Source organism: Oncorhynchus masou, unplaced genomic scaffold (assembly GCF_036934945.1).
Source record: "Oncorhynchus masou masou isolate Uvic2021 unplaced genomic scaffold, UVic_Omas_1.1 unplaced_scaffold_1251, whole genome shotgun sequence".
Classification (NCBI taxonomy): Eukaryota; Metazoa; Chordata; class Actinopteri; order Salmoniformes; family Salmonidae; genus Oncorhynchus; species Oncorhynchus masou.
In genome coordinates, this window is record NW_027002331.1 from 18,428 (window position 1) to 32,166 (window position 13,739).

The window sequence follows — 13,739 nt, forward strand, 5'->3', positions numbered from 1 at the left end:
ATTATGACTGAGTGTGTGTCTCTGTTCATTGTGTGTGTGTGTGTGTGTGTGTGTGTGTGTGTGTGTGTGTGTGTGTGTGTGTGTGTGTGTGTGTGTGTGTGTGTGTGTGTGTGTGTGTGTGTGTGTGTGTGTGTGTGTGTGTGTGAGTGTGTGTGTGTGAGTGTGTGTGTGTGAGTGTGTGTGTGTGTCTCTGTTCATTGTGTGTGTGTGTCTCTGTTCATTGTGTGTGTGTGTGTGTGTGTGTGTGTGTGTGTGTGTGTGTGTGTGTGTGTGTGTGTGTGTGTGTGTGTGTGTGTGTGTGTTGTCACTAAGGAACCGGACACCTCTCCCACTGCAGCTGAGTTGAGTTTATTTACCTCATTAGTCCTGTTCAGCTGCAACTCTGTCTGAGCCCTCAGTAGAACTGAACTAGGTAGAGTGGACTAACGCCTGAGCCCTCAGTAGAACTGAACTAGGTAGAGTGGACTAAAGCCTGAGCCCTCAGTAGACCTGAACTAGGTAGAGTGGACTAAAGCCTGAGCCCTCAGTAGACCTGAACTAGGTAGAGTGGACTAAAGCCTGAGCCCTCAGTAGAACTGAACTAGGTAGAGTGGACTAAAGCCTGAGCCCTCAGTAGAACTGAACTAGGTAGAGTGGACTAAAGCCTGAGCCCTCAGTAGAACTGAACTAGGTGGAGTGGACTGAAGCCTGAGCCCTCAGTAGAACTGAACTAGGTAGAGTGGACTAAAGCCTGAGCCCTCAGTAGAACTGAACTAGGTAGAGTGGACTAAAGCCTGAGCCCTCAGTAGAACTGAACTAGGTAGAGTGGACTAAAGCCTGAGCCCTCAGTAGAACTGAACTAGGTAGAGTGGACTAAAGCCTGAGCCCTCAGTAGAACTGAACTAGGTAGAGTGGACTAAAGCCTGAGCCCTCAGTAGAACTGAACTAGGTAGAGTGGACTAAAGCCTGAGCCCTCAGTAGAACTGAACTAGGTAGAGTGGACTAAAGCCTGAGCCCTCAGTAGAACTGAACTAGGTAGAGTGGACTAAAGCCTGAGCCCTCAGTAGAACTGAACTAGGTGGAGTGGACTAAAGCCTGAGCCCTCAGTAGAACTGAACTAGGTAGAGTGGACTAAAGCCTGAGCCCTCAGTAGAACTGAACTAGGTAGAGTGGACTAAAGCCTGAGCCCTCAGTAGAACTGAACTAGGTAGAGTGGACTAAAGCCTGAGCCCTCAGTAGAACTGAACTAGGTAGAGTGGACTAAAGCCTGAGCCCTCAGTAGAACTGAACTAGGTAGAGTGGACTAAAGCCTGAGCCCTCAGTAGAACTGAACTAGGTAGAGTGGACTAAAGCCTGAGCCCTCAGTAGAACTGAACTAGGTAGAGTGGACTAAAGCCTGAGCCCTCAGTAGAACTGAACTAGGTAGAGTGGACTAAAGCCTGAGCCCTCAGTAGAACTGAACTAGGTAGAGTGGACTAAAGCCTGAGCCCTCAGTAGAACTGAACTAGGTAGAGTGGACTAAAGCCTGAGCCCTCAGTAGAACTGAACTAGGTAGAGTGGACTAAAGCCTGAGCCCTCAGTAGAACTGAACTAGGTAGAGTGGACTAAAGCCTGAGCCCTCAGTAGAACTGAACTAGGTAGAGTGGACTAAAGCCTGAGCCCTCAGTAGAACTGAACTAGGTAGAGTGGACTAAAGCCTGAGCCCTCAGTAGAACTGAACTAGGTAGAGTGGACTAAAGCCTGAGCCCTCAGTAGAACTGAACTAGGTAGAGTGGACTAAAACTGCCTGAGCCCTCAGTAGAACTGAACTAGGTAGAGTGGACTAAAGCCTGAGCCCTCAGTAGAACTGAACTAGGTAGAGTGGACTAAAGCCTGAGCCCTCAGTAGAACTGAACTAGGTAGAGTGGACTAAAGCCTGAGCCCTCAGTAGAACTGAACTAGGTAGAGTGGACTAAAGCCTGAGCCCTCAGTAGAACTGAACTAGGTAGAGTGGACTAAAGCCTGAGCCCTCAGTAGAACTGAACTAGGTAGAGTGGACTAAAGCCTGAGCCCTCAGTAGAACTGAACTAGGTAGAGTGGACTAACAGCCTGAGCCCTCAGTAGAACTGAACTAGGTAGAGTGGACTAACATCTGAGCCCTCAGTAGAACTGAACTAGGTAGAGTGGACTAAAGCCTGAGCCCTCAGTAGAACTTCAACTAAAGCCTGAGCCCTCAGTAGTGAACTAGGTAGAGTGGACTAACGCCTGAGCCCTCAGTAGAACTGAACTAGGTAGAGTGGACTAAAGCCTGAGCCCTCAGTAGAACTGAACTAGGTAGAGTGGACTAAAGCCTGAGCCCTCAGTAGAACTGAACTAGGTAGAGTGGACTAAAGCCTGAGCCCTCAGTAGAACTGAACTAGGTAGAGTGGACTAAAGCCTGAGCCCTCAGTAGAACTGAACTAGGTAGAGTGGACTAAAGCCTGAGCCCTCAGTAGAACTGAACTAGGTAGAGTGGACTAAAGCCTGAGCCCTCAGTAGAACTGAACTAGGTAGAGTGGACTAAAGCCTGAGCCCTCAGTAGAACTGAACTAGGTAGAGTGGACTAACGCCTGAGCCCTCAGTAGAACTGAACTAGGTAGAGTGGACTAAAGCCTGAGCCCTCAGTAGAACTGAACTAGGTAGAGTGGACTAAAGCCTGAGCCCTCAGTAGAACTGAACTAGGTAGAGTAGACTAACATCTGAGCCCTCAGTAGAACTGAACTAGGTAGAGTAGACTAACATCTGAGCCCTCAGTAGAACTGAACTAGGTAGAGTGGACTAAAGCCTGCCATGAAATACATTCAATAGTATCATGGTGTTGGTTTCATTTGGGTGCATTCATGAGTTACAAATCCCACATTTCTGTAGACATCCGAGTCAAGTTCTTTGCAAATTGTCCAATACTAATCCTCCATTAAAACGTTGTGAGAACAACACAAAAACTGCTTTTAAAAACACATCCAACAGCCGGTCATTGCTATGTAGGTCATGTCACTGCAGAAGGCAGGGTTGATGACTTCATTCACTATGCACTGTTATTACTGAGTGCACAAAACATTAAGAACACCTGCTCTTTCCATAACATAGACTGACCAGGTGAAATCTATGATCCCTTATTGAGGTCACTTGTTAAATCCTCTTCAATCAGTGTAGATGAAGGGGAGGTGACGTGTTAAAGGAGGAGTTCTCAGCCTTGAGACAGTTGAGATGTGGATTGTGTTTGTGTCAGAGGGTGAACGGGCAAGACAGAATATTGAAGTGTCTTTGAACAGGGTCTGGTAGTATTGAACCTTTACTTAACTAGGCAAGTCAGTTAATTAAGAACAAATTATTATTTACAATGACGGCCTACACCGGCCAAACGACGCTGGGCCAATTGTGCGCCACCCGATGGGAGTCCCAATCACGGCCGGTTAGCAGGCTGTGTACCCCAACTAACACGTATATACGTATAATATGATTAAACAGGCTATTTGTGCTTTAGTGCTTACATTGTAGACAGAGAAGAACACATTAAAAGTAACTGAATCAATACTTTGTACAGAGCCTCTGTGTACTAATAAATAATACATTCTACATGCAGATATTTATAAAATGTTTTCTGTGGCAGTAACTCACCTCTACGTCCATCTCTGTTGCAGAGGCTTGTGGGAATGCTGCTGGTGTGTGGTCTGGGCTGTGTGCCTCTGTCCCCCCCACCCCTGTCCCAGCCTAGTCTACCCTCTCTGACTACACCCCCTGTCCCAGCCTCGTCTACCCTCTCTGACTACACCCCTGTCAGCCACAGCCTACTCCTCACCCCCTGTCCCAGCCTAGTCTACCCTCTCTGACTACACCCCCTGTCAGCCACAGCCTACTCCTCACCCCCTGTCCCAGCCTAGTCTACCCTCTCTGACTATACCCCCTGTCCCAGCCTAGTCTACCCTCTCTGACTATACCCCCTGTCCCAGCCTCGTCTACCCTCTCTGCCTCCACCCCTGTCAGCCACAGCCTACTCCTCACCCCCTGTACCAGCCTAGTCTACCCTCTCTGACTACACCCCCTGTCCCAGCCTAGTCTACCCTCTCTGCCTCCACCCCCTGTCAGCCACAGCCTACTCCTCACCCCCTGTCCCAGGCTAGTCTACCCTCTCTGCCTCCACCCCTGTCAGCCACAGCCTACTCCTCACCCCTGTCCCAGCCTAGTCTACCCTCTCTGCCTCCACCCCTGTCAGCCACAGCCTACTCCTCACCCCCTGTCCCAGCCTAGTCTACCCTCTCTGACTACACCCCCTGTCCCAGCCTAGTCTACCCTCTCAGCCTCCACCCCTGTCAGCCACAGCCTACTCCTCACCCCCTGTACCAGCCTAGTCTACCCTCTCTGACTACACCCCCTGTCCCAGCCTAGTCTACCCTCTCTGCCTCCACCCCTGTCAGCCACAGCCTACTCCTCACCGCCTGGCTAACCAGTGTCTTCACTGTTCGTCAATAATGCAGCAGAATCTTCTACAGTTTCTCCCATCCCTCCAGGTAGAGCAGGAGGATGTGTCTCCTGACTCTTCCAGCCGTCAGTCTCCACGCCGTCTACTGCCACCTAATTAGTCTTTCAGAGTGCTGCTTGGGTTACGCTTGAATAAGTCATAAAACACACAGAGAGATGGGTGTTGTGTCAACGTGTTCCTCTGTGTTTCTGGTTGGAAGGACCACGTCATGTCTGTTGATGGATATTTTGTTCTTTAGTTTTAACGAAGGAATTAGTTGATGACTAAATGAGTGACGGTGGGGTCCTGTGAGGTCCTGTGGGGTCCTGTGACAGTGGGGTCCTGTGGGGTCCTGTGAGGGTGGGGTCCTGTGACGGTGGGGTCCTGTGGGGTCCTGTGGGGTCCTGTGGGGTCCTGTGGGGTCCTGTGGGGTCCTGTGACGGTGGGGTCCTGTGGGGTCCTGTGGGGTCCTGTGACGGTGGGGTCCTGTGAGGGTGGGGTGCTGTGAGGGTGGGGTCCTGTGGGGTCCTGTGAGGGTGGGGTCCTGTGGGGTCCTGTGGGGTCCTGTGGGGTCCTGTGGGGTCCTGTGACGGTGGGGTCCTGTGGGGTCCTGTGAGGGTGGGGTCCTGTGGGGTCCTGTGGGTCCTGTGAGGGTGGGGTCCTGTGGGGTCCTGTGGGGTCCTGTGACGGTGGGGTCCTGTGAGGGTGGGGTGCTGTGAGGGTGGGGTCCTGTGGGGTCCTGTGGGGTCCTGTGAGGGTGGGGTCCTGTGGGGTCCTGTGGGGTCCTGTGAGGGTGGGGTCCTGTGGGGTCCTGTGACGGTGGGGTCCTGTGAGGGTGGGGTCCTGTGAGGGTGTGGTCTAGTGGTGTGGGGGCTGTGCTTTGGTAAAGTGGGTGGGGTTATATCCTTCCTGTTTGGCCCTGTCTGGGGGTGTCCTCGGATGGGGCCACAGTGTCTCCTGACCCCTCCTGTCTCAGCCTCCAGTATTTATGCTGCAGTAGTTTATGTGTCGGGGGGCTAGGGTCAGTTTGTTATATCTGGAGTACTTCTCCTGTCCTATTCGGTGTCCTGTGTGAATCTTAGTGTGCGTTCTCTAATTCTCTCCTTCTTTCTCTCTCTCTCAGAGGACCTGAGCCCTAGGACCATGCCCCAGGACTACCTGACATGATGACTCCTTGCTGTCCCCAGTCCACCTGGCCGTGCTGCTGCTCCAGTTTCAACTGTTCTGCCTTATTATTATTATTTGACCATGCTGGTCATTTATGAACATTTGAACATCTTGGCCATGTTCTGTTATAATCGCCACCCAGCACAGCCAGAAGAGGACTGGCCACCCCACATAGCCTTGTTCCTCTCTAGGTTTCTTCCTAGGTTTTGGCCTTTCTAGGGAGTTTTTCCTAGCCACCGTGCTTCGACACCTGCATTGCTTGCTGATTGGGGTTTTAGGCTGGGTTTCTGTACAGCACTTTGAGATATCAGCTGATGTATGAAGGGCTATATAAATACATTTGATGTGATTTGATTTGGTCCTGTGACGGTGGGGTCCTGTGGGGTCCTGTGAGGGTGGGGTCCTGTGAGGGTGGGGTCCTGTGAGGGTGGGGTCCTGTGAGGGTGGGGTCCTGTGGGGTCCTGTGGGGTCCTGTGGGGTCCTGTGAGGGTGGGGTCCTGTGGGGTCCTGTGGGGTCCTGTGGGGTCCTGTGACGGTGGGGTCCTGTGACGGTGGGGTCCTGTGACGGTCTGGTCCTGTGACGGTGGGGTCCTGTGGGGTCCTGTGACGGTGGGGTCCTGTGACGGTGGGGTCCTGTGACGGTCTGGTCCTGTGACGGTGGGGTCCTGTGGGGTCCTGTGACTGTGGGGTCCTGTGACGGTGGGGTCCTGTGGGGTCCTGTGAGGGTGGGGTCCTGTGGGGTCCTGTGGGGTCCTGTGGGGTCCTGTGACGGTGGGGTCCTGTGACGGTGGGGTCCTGTGACGGTGGGGTCCTGTGACGGTGGGGTCCTGTGGGGTCCTGTGACTGTGGGGTCCTGTGACGGTGGGGTCCTGTGGGGTCCTGTGACTGTGTGGTCCTGTGGGGTCCTGTGACTGTGGGGTCCTGTGAGGGTGGGGTCCTGTGACGGTGGGGTCCTGTGACGGTGGGGTCCTGTGACGGTGGGGTCCTGTGACGGTGGGGTCCTGTGGGGTCCTGTGACGGTGGGGTCCTGTGAGGGTGGGGTCCTGTGACGGTGGGGTCCTGTGACGGTGGGGTCCTGTGACGGTGGGGTCCTGTGGGGTCCTGTGGGGGTGGGGTCCTGTGAGGGTGGGGTCCTGTGGGGTCCTGTGAGGGTGGGGTCCTGTGGGGTCCTGTGAAGGTGGGGTCCTGTGGGGTCCTGTGAGGGTGGGGTCCTGTGAGGGTGGGGTCCTGTGACGGTGGGGTCCTGTGACGGTGGGGTCCTGTGAGGGTGGGGTCCTGTGACTGTGGGGTCCTGTGACTGTGGGGTCCTGTGGGGTCCTGTGACAGTGGGGTCCTGTGAGGGTGGGGTCCTGTGAGGGTGGGGTCCTGTGGGGTCCTGTGACGGTGGGGTCCTGTGGGGTCCTGTGACGGTGGGGTCCTGTGGGGTCCTGTGAGGGTGGGGTCCTGTGAGGGTGGGGTCCTGTGACGGTGGGGTCCTGTGACGGTGGGGTCCTGTGGGGTCCTGTGAGGGTGGGGTCCTGTGGGGTCCTGTGGGGTCCTGTGACTGTGGGGTCCTGTGACTGTGGGGTCCTGTGGGGTCCTGTGACGGTGGGGTCCTGTGACGGTGGGGTCCTGTGGGGTCCTGTGATGGTGGGGTCCTGTGAGGGTGGGGTCCTGTGAGGGTGGGGTCCTGTGACGGTGGGGTCCTGTGGGGTCCTGTGAGGGTGGGGTCCTGTGAGGGTGGGGTCCTGTGGGGTCCTGTGGGGTCCTGTGACGGTGGGGTCCTGTGGGGTCCTGTGACGGTGGGGTCCTGTGCTTGATCAGGATAAAACATTTTTTATTTCACCTTTATTTAACCAGGTAGGCTAGTTGAGAACAAGTTCTCATTTGCAACTGCGACCTGGCTTAGATAAAGCATAGCAGTGTGAACAGACAACACAGAGTTACACATGGCCCGAGAATTGAACCCTGTGGCACCCCCATAGAGACTGCCAGAGGACCGGACAGCATGCCCTCCGATTTAAAACACTGAACTCTGTCTGCAAAGTAGTTGGTGAATCAGGCACGGCAGTCATCAGAAAAACCGAGGCTACTGAGTCTGCCGATAAGAATATGGTGATTGACAGAGTTGAAAGCCTTGGCAAGGTCGATGAAGACGGCTGCACAGTACTGTCTTTTATCGATGGCGGTTATGATTTCGTTTAGTACCTAGAGCGTGGCTGAGGTGCACCCGTGACCGGCTCGGAAAACCAGATTGCACAGCGGAGAAGGTACGGTGGGATTCGAGATGGTCAGTGACCTGTTTGTTGACTTGGCTTTCGAAGACCTTAGATAGGCAGGGCAGGATGGATATAGGTCTGTAACAGTTTGGGTCCAGGGTGTCTCCCCCTTTGAAGAGGGGGATGACTGCGGCAGCTTTCCAATCCTTGGGGATCTCAGACGATATGAAAGAGAGGTTGAACAGGCTGGTAATAGGGGTTGCGACAATGGCGGCGGATAGTTTCAGAAAGAGAGGATCCAGATTGTCTAGCCCAGCTGATTTGTAGGGGTCCAGGTTTTGCAGCTCTTTCAGAACATATGCTATCTGGATTTGGGTAAAGGAGAACCTGGAGAGGCTTGGGGGGGGCGGAGCTGTTGGTCGAGGTTGGAGTAGCCAGGCGGAAGGCATGGCCAGCCGTTGAGAAATGCTTGTTGAAGTTTTCGATAATCATGGATTTATCGGTGGTGACCGTGTTACCTAGCCTCAGTGCAGTGGGCAGCTGGGAGGAGGTGCTCTTGTTCTCCATGGACTTCACAGTGTCCCAGAACTTTTTGGAGTTGGAGCTACAGGACGCAAATTTCTGCCTGAAGAAGCTGGCCTTAGCTTTCCTGACTGACTGTGTGTATTGGTTCCCGACTTCCCTGAACAGTTGCATATCGCGGGGACTATTCGATGCTATTGCAGTCCGCCACAAGATGTTTTTGTGCTGGTCGAGGGCAGTCAGGTCTGGAGTGAACCAAGGGCTATACCTGTACTTAGTTCTGCATTTTTTGAACTGTGCATGCTTATCTAAAATGGTGAGGAATTTACTTTTAAAGAATGACCAGGCATCCTCAACTGACGGGATGAGGTCAATGTCCTTCCAGGATACCCGGGCCAGGTCGATTAGAAAGGCCTGCTCACAGAAGTGTTTTAGGGAGCGTTTGACAGTGATGAGGGGTGGTCGTTTGACTGCGGCTCCGTAGCGGATACAGGCAATGAGGCAGTGATCGCTGAGATCCTGGTTGAAGACAGCGGAGGTGTATTTGGAGGGCCAGTTGGTCAGGATGACGTCTATGAGGGTGCCCTTGTTTACAGATTTAGGGTTGTACCTGGTGGGTTCCTTGATGATTTGTGTGAGATTGAGGGCATCTAGCTTAGATTGTAGGACTGCCGGGGTGTTAAGCATATCCCAGTTTAGGTCACCTAACAGAACAAACTCTGAAGCTAGATGGGGGGGGCGATCAATTCACAAATGGTGTCCAGGGCACAGCTGGGAGCTGAGGGGGGTCGGTAGCAGGCGGCAACAGTAAGAGACTTATTTCTGGAGAGAGTAATTTTTAAAATTAGTAGTTCGAACTGTTTGGGTATGGACCTGGAAAGTATGACATTACTTTGCAGGCTCTCTCTGCAGTAGACTGCAACTCCTCCCCCTTTGGCAGTTCTATCTTGACGGAAAATGTTAAAGTTGGGTATGGAAATCTCAGAATTTTTGGTGGCCTTCCTGAGCCAGGATTCAGACACTGCAAGGACATCAGGGTTAGCAGAGTGTGCTAAAGCAGTGAGTAAAACAAACTTAGGAGGAGGCTTCTGATGTTGACATGCATGAAACCAAGGCTTTTCGATCACAGAAGTCAACAAATGAGGGTGCCTGGGGACATGCAGGGCCTGGGTTTACCTCCACATCACCCGCGGAACAGAGAAGGAGTAGTATGAGGGTGCGGCTAAAGGCTATCAAAACTGGTCGCCTAGAGCGTTGGGGACAGAGAATAAAAGGGGCAGATTTCTGGGCATGGTAGAATATATTCAGGGCATAATGCGCAGACAGGGGTATGGTGGGGTGCGGGTACAGCGGAGGTAAGCCCAGGCACTGGGTGATGATGAGAGCGGTTGTATCTCTGGACATGCTGGTTGTAATGGGTGAGGTCACCGCATGTGTGGGAGGTGGGACAAAGGAGGTATCAGGGGTATGAAGAGTGGAACTAGGGGCTCCATTGTAAACTAAAACAATGATAACTAACCTGAACAACTGTATACAAGGCATATTGACATTTGAGAGAGACATAGAGCGAGGCATACAGTAATCACAGGTGTTGAATTGGGAGAGCTAGCTAAAACAGTAGGTGAGACAACATCAGCTAGCACAACAACAGCAGGTAAAATGGCGTTGACTAGGCAGGGAGGGTTGGGTTGACGACACACAGAGCCTGAGTGCGGCTGGGGCCGACAGATAAAACATAAACAAGCAGAATGGAGTACCGTGATTAATGGACAGTCCAGTAATATTTGGAGCATCATTCTCCTTAACACACAGCTAATTCATTCAGACCTACAGCGTCCACTTACCGTCTGTCCTAACATCTCTAATACACTCCAACCAACTTTTCTCCCTCCATCCCCCATTTATCCCTCAACCCCCTATCTCTCCCTCTACCCCTCTCTCCCTCCATCCATTACCCCCATTTCTCCCTCCATCCATCACCCCCATTTCTCCCTTCATCCACCATTTCTCCCTCCGTCCATTCCCCATCCATCCCTCATCTCTCCTCCATCCCCCACTTCTCCCTCCCTCCATCCCACTTCTCTCCCTCCATCCCCCATCCCTCCCATCTCCCCATCCATCCCTCATCTCTCTCTCTATCCCTCCATCCATCCCCCCTCCCTCCCTCCCTTCCATCTCCCCATCCATCCCCCCTCCCTCCCTTCCATCCCTCCCTCCATCCATCCATCTATCCCTCCATCCCGCCCTCCGTCCCCCACTCCATTCCTCATCTATCCCTCCATCCCATTTCTCCCTGCATCCCTCATCTCTCCTCCATCCCCCACTTCTCCCTCCCTCCATTCCCCATTTCTCCCTCCATCCCCCATCTCTTCCTCCATAAACCCCATCTCTCCCTCATCCATCCCTCCTATCACCCATTTCTTCCCCCATGCCCCATCTCCCTCTATCCCTCCCTCCAGCCCCCACATCTCCCCATCTATCCATCCATCCCCCATTTCTTCCTCCATCCCACTTCTCTCCCCCATCTCCCATCTATTCCCCCATCCCTCCCCATCCATCCCCCCATCCCTCCCTCCATCCCCATCTCCCATCTATCCCTCCAACCCATTTCTCCCTCATCTCTCTCCCCATCCCCCATATCTCTCTCCCCATCCCCCATCTCTTCCTCCATAACCCCCCATCTCCCATCTATTCCCCCATCCCTCCCTCCATCCCCCCCATCCCTCCCATCTATCCCTCCAACCCATTTCTCCCCCATCTCTTCCTCCATCTCCCCTTTCTCCATCAATCCCTCCTCCATCCATCCCATTTCACCCTCCATCCATCCATCCCATTTCTCCCTCCCTCCATCCCATTTGTCCCTCCCTCCATCCCTTTTCTCCCTCCATCCCCCATTTCTTCCCCATCCCCCATCTCTTCCTCCACCCCCCCCCCATCAGAGACACACACTGCACTCATATAGGTCATAGGCTGCACAAAGATATCTCTTGTCTCCTGTTGGAATGGATTTCAGATGAATTAAAATGCGAATGATTTATACGGATGTCAGAACGGATTATGGGCCGTTGGTTGTGTGCTTTACATTCTAGTGTGTTACTTTCTATTCCAGATTCCTCCAATCCCTCTCTCATGGTGTGTGGATGATGTCAAAGGTTTAAAGAGGAGAGAGGAGAAGGAGACATCTCTATTGGTTAGAGGAGAGGAGACATCGCTATTGGTTAGAATAGAGGAGAGGCAACAGGGAGACATTGGTTCGAATAGAGGAGAGGAAACAGGGAGACATTGGTTCGAATAGAGGAGAGGAAACAGGGAGACATTGGTTAGAATAGAGGAGAGGAAACAGGGAGACATTGGTTAGAATAGAGGAGAGGAAACAGGGAGACATTGGTTAGAATAGAGGAGAGGAGACAGGGGGACATTGGTTAGAATAGAGGAGAGGAAACTGTGAGACATTGGTTAGAATAGAGGAGAGGAAACAGGGAGACATTGGTTAGAATAGAGGAGAGGAAACAGGGAGACATTGGTTAGAATAGAGGAGAGGAGACAGGGAGACATTGGTTAGAATAGAGGAGAGGAGACAGGGGGACATTGGTTAGAATAGAGGAGAGGAAACAGGGAGACATTGGTTAGAATAGAGGAGAGGAAACAGGGAGACATTGGTTAGAATAGAGGAGAGGAAACAGGGAGACATTGGTTAGAATAGAGGAGAGGAAACAGGGAGACATTGGTTAGAATAGAGGAGAGGAAACAGGGAGACATTGGTTAGAATAGAGGAGAGGAAACAGGGAGACATTGGTTAGAATAGAGGAGAGGAGACAGGGAGACATTGGTTAGAATAGAGGAGAGGAAACAGGGGGACATTGGTTAGAATAGAGGAGAGGAAACAGGGAGACATTGGTTCGAATAGAGGAGAGGAAACAGGGAGACATTGGTTCGAATAGAGGAGAGGAAACAGGGAGACATTGGTTAGAATAGAGGAGAGGAAACAGGGAGACATTGGTTAGAATAGAGGAGAGGAAACAGGGAGACATTGGTTAGAATCCCTTGAAGCCGTTGTGTTGGCGGTGGTGTGTGTTGTAGGCAACTGACGTCATTCTAAACTTGCGTCTGAATGATAAAGTTGACCCTGGACGGAAGTAGCTGCTTCAGAACAGAGAATTCAGTACTTTATTTTACAGTTTCCAATGGTATTTACCTGGTAATTACTAGGAAATGATGCAGTAACACAGAATTCAACACAATTACTTTCTGAAATGAATGTAATAGCCACCTACATAGTCAAGTATGAGATAGAAGTACTATCTTACTTAGGGACTCATCCTGTGTTCCAGCAGTGTGACATGATCAATGTATCGTTTAATGAACAATCAATAACCTGTTATACAGCATTACATTCCACTGAAAACAAAATGATCCTGTTCATGTCTGTTCCAATTCAATCTCTTTTCACATAGTGCAACAACTGTCACAAGGCAAAGTGAATCATACGACTCTTACCTGCTGTAATTCTGTATCAATAAATATTCTCTCATTGCAGTCCTTGTAAAAGAGATTATATACAACGATCTCATCAACAATCAGGACATTTCATAGAAAAACCATACAAAGTGGGTGAATTATTGCGGTTGCCGTACATCACGAAGAGAAGCATCGACACCCATGTCATTGGACACCGGCTGGCCTGCCAGAGGAACGACAGTGTGAGGTCTTCTTCCTCACTCACACCTCCGGTAGAAGTTGAAGTGGTAGTCTGTGAACAGCGCCCCCACGAAGCCACGGTCGGTATTGCAGTCTGCCTGGCCCTGGATGGAAATAGACCAACATCATCTATGACATTGACAAGTGACGGCTCAGTGGAAACACTGTACAAGTCCTCAAAGATGGAAGGCAAACGTGAGGAGGCGAGATCAGGTGGAACCATTCCAGCCAATGACAGGGTAGATAGGCGTGTGCACAACAGGCCTTAGAGATAGAGTTCTCATCTTTGTTTCTGTGCCATTTTAGCTTCTGTGCCAGCATGGGCAGCATTTCCATTTTAAAGTAGTCAATTTTTTTCGGAATCCCCACCCAGTTGACTACTTTAAAATGGTGGTAGCCCTCAATGGCAATACCCATGCTAAAATGGGTTATGGATTGTCATAGGGATAGATGGAGAACTCAACATGGCTATAACCCATTTTAGCATGGGTATTGCCATGTTGAGTTTTCCATCTATCCCTACGACAACAGTCAGAAATCCGATATAAAGTAGTTGTGTTTTAAAAGTTGTTGAAATGCCACTTATATCCGTGCAACAACCTAACCATTACAAAACTTCTATTCCATCAAACAAGCCTCACATAGCAAAATACGAATTACATTTTTTTGTTGACCAAATTCAACACTCTCTTATTGAC

At 51.5% G+C, this 13,739-nt stretch overlaps 1 protein-coding gene across 1 annotated transcript in view; it reads right to left on the minus strand.

The window, feature by feature from the left end:
* Positions 1-12,480: 12,480 nt before the first annotated feature.
* LOC135530084 (myelin regulatory factor-like protein) overlaps positions 12,481-13,739 on the minus strand; it is a 40,619-nt gene continuing 39,360 nt past the window's right edge. The window contains exon 24 of the mRNA XM_064958471.1: positions 12,481-13,145. Coding sequence (XP_064814543.1) covers positions 13,059-13,145 — 87 coding nt within the window. The 3' untranslated portion in view covers positions 12,481-13,058. The remainder of the gene's footprint in view (positions 13,146-13,739) is intronic.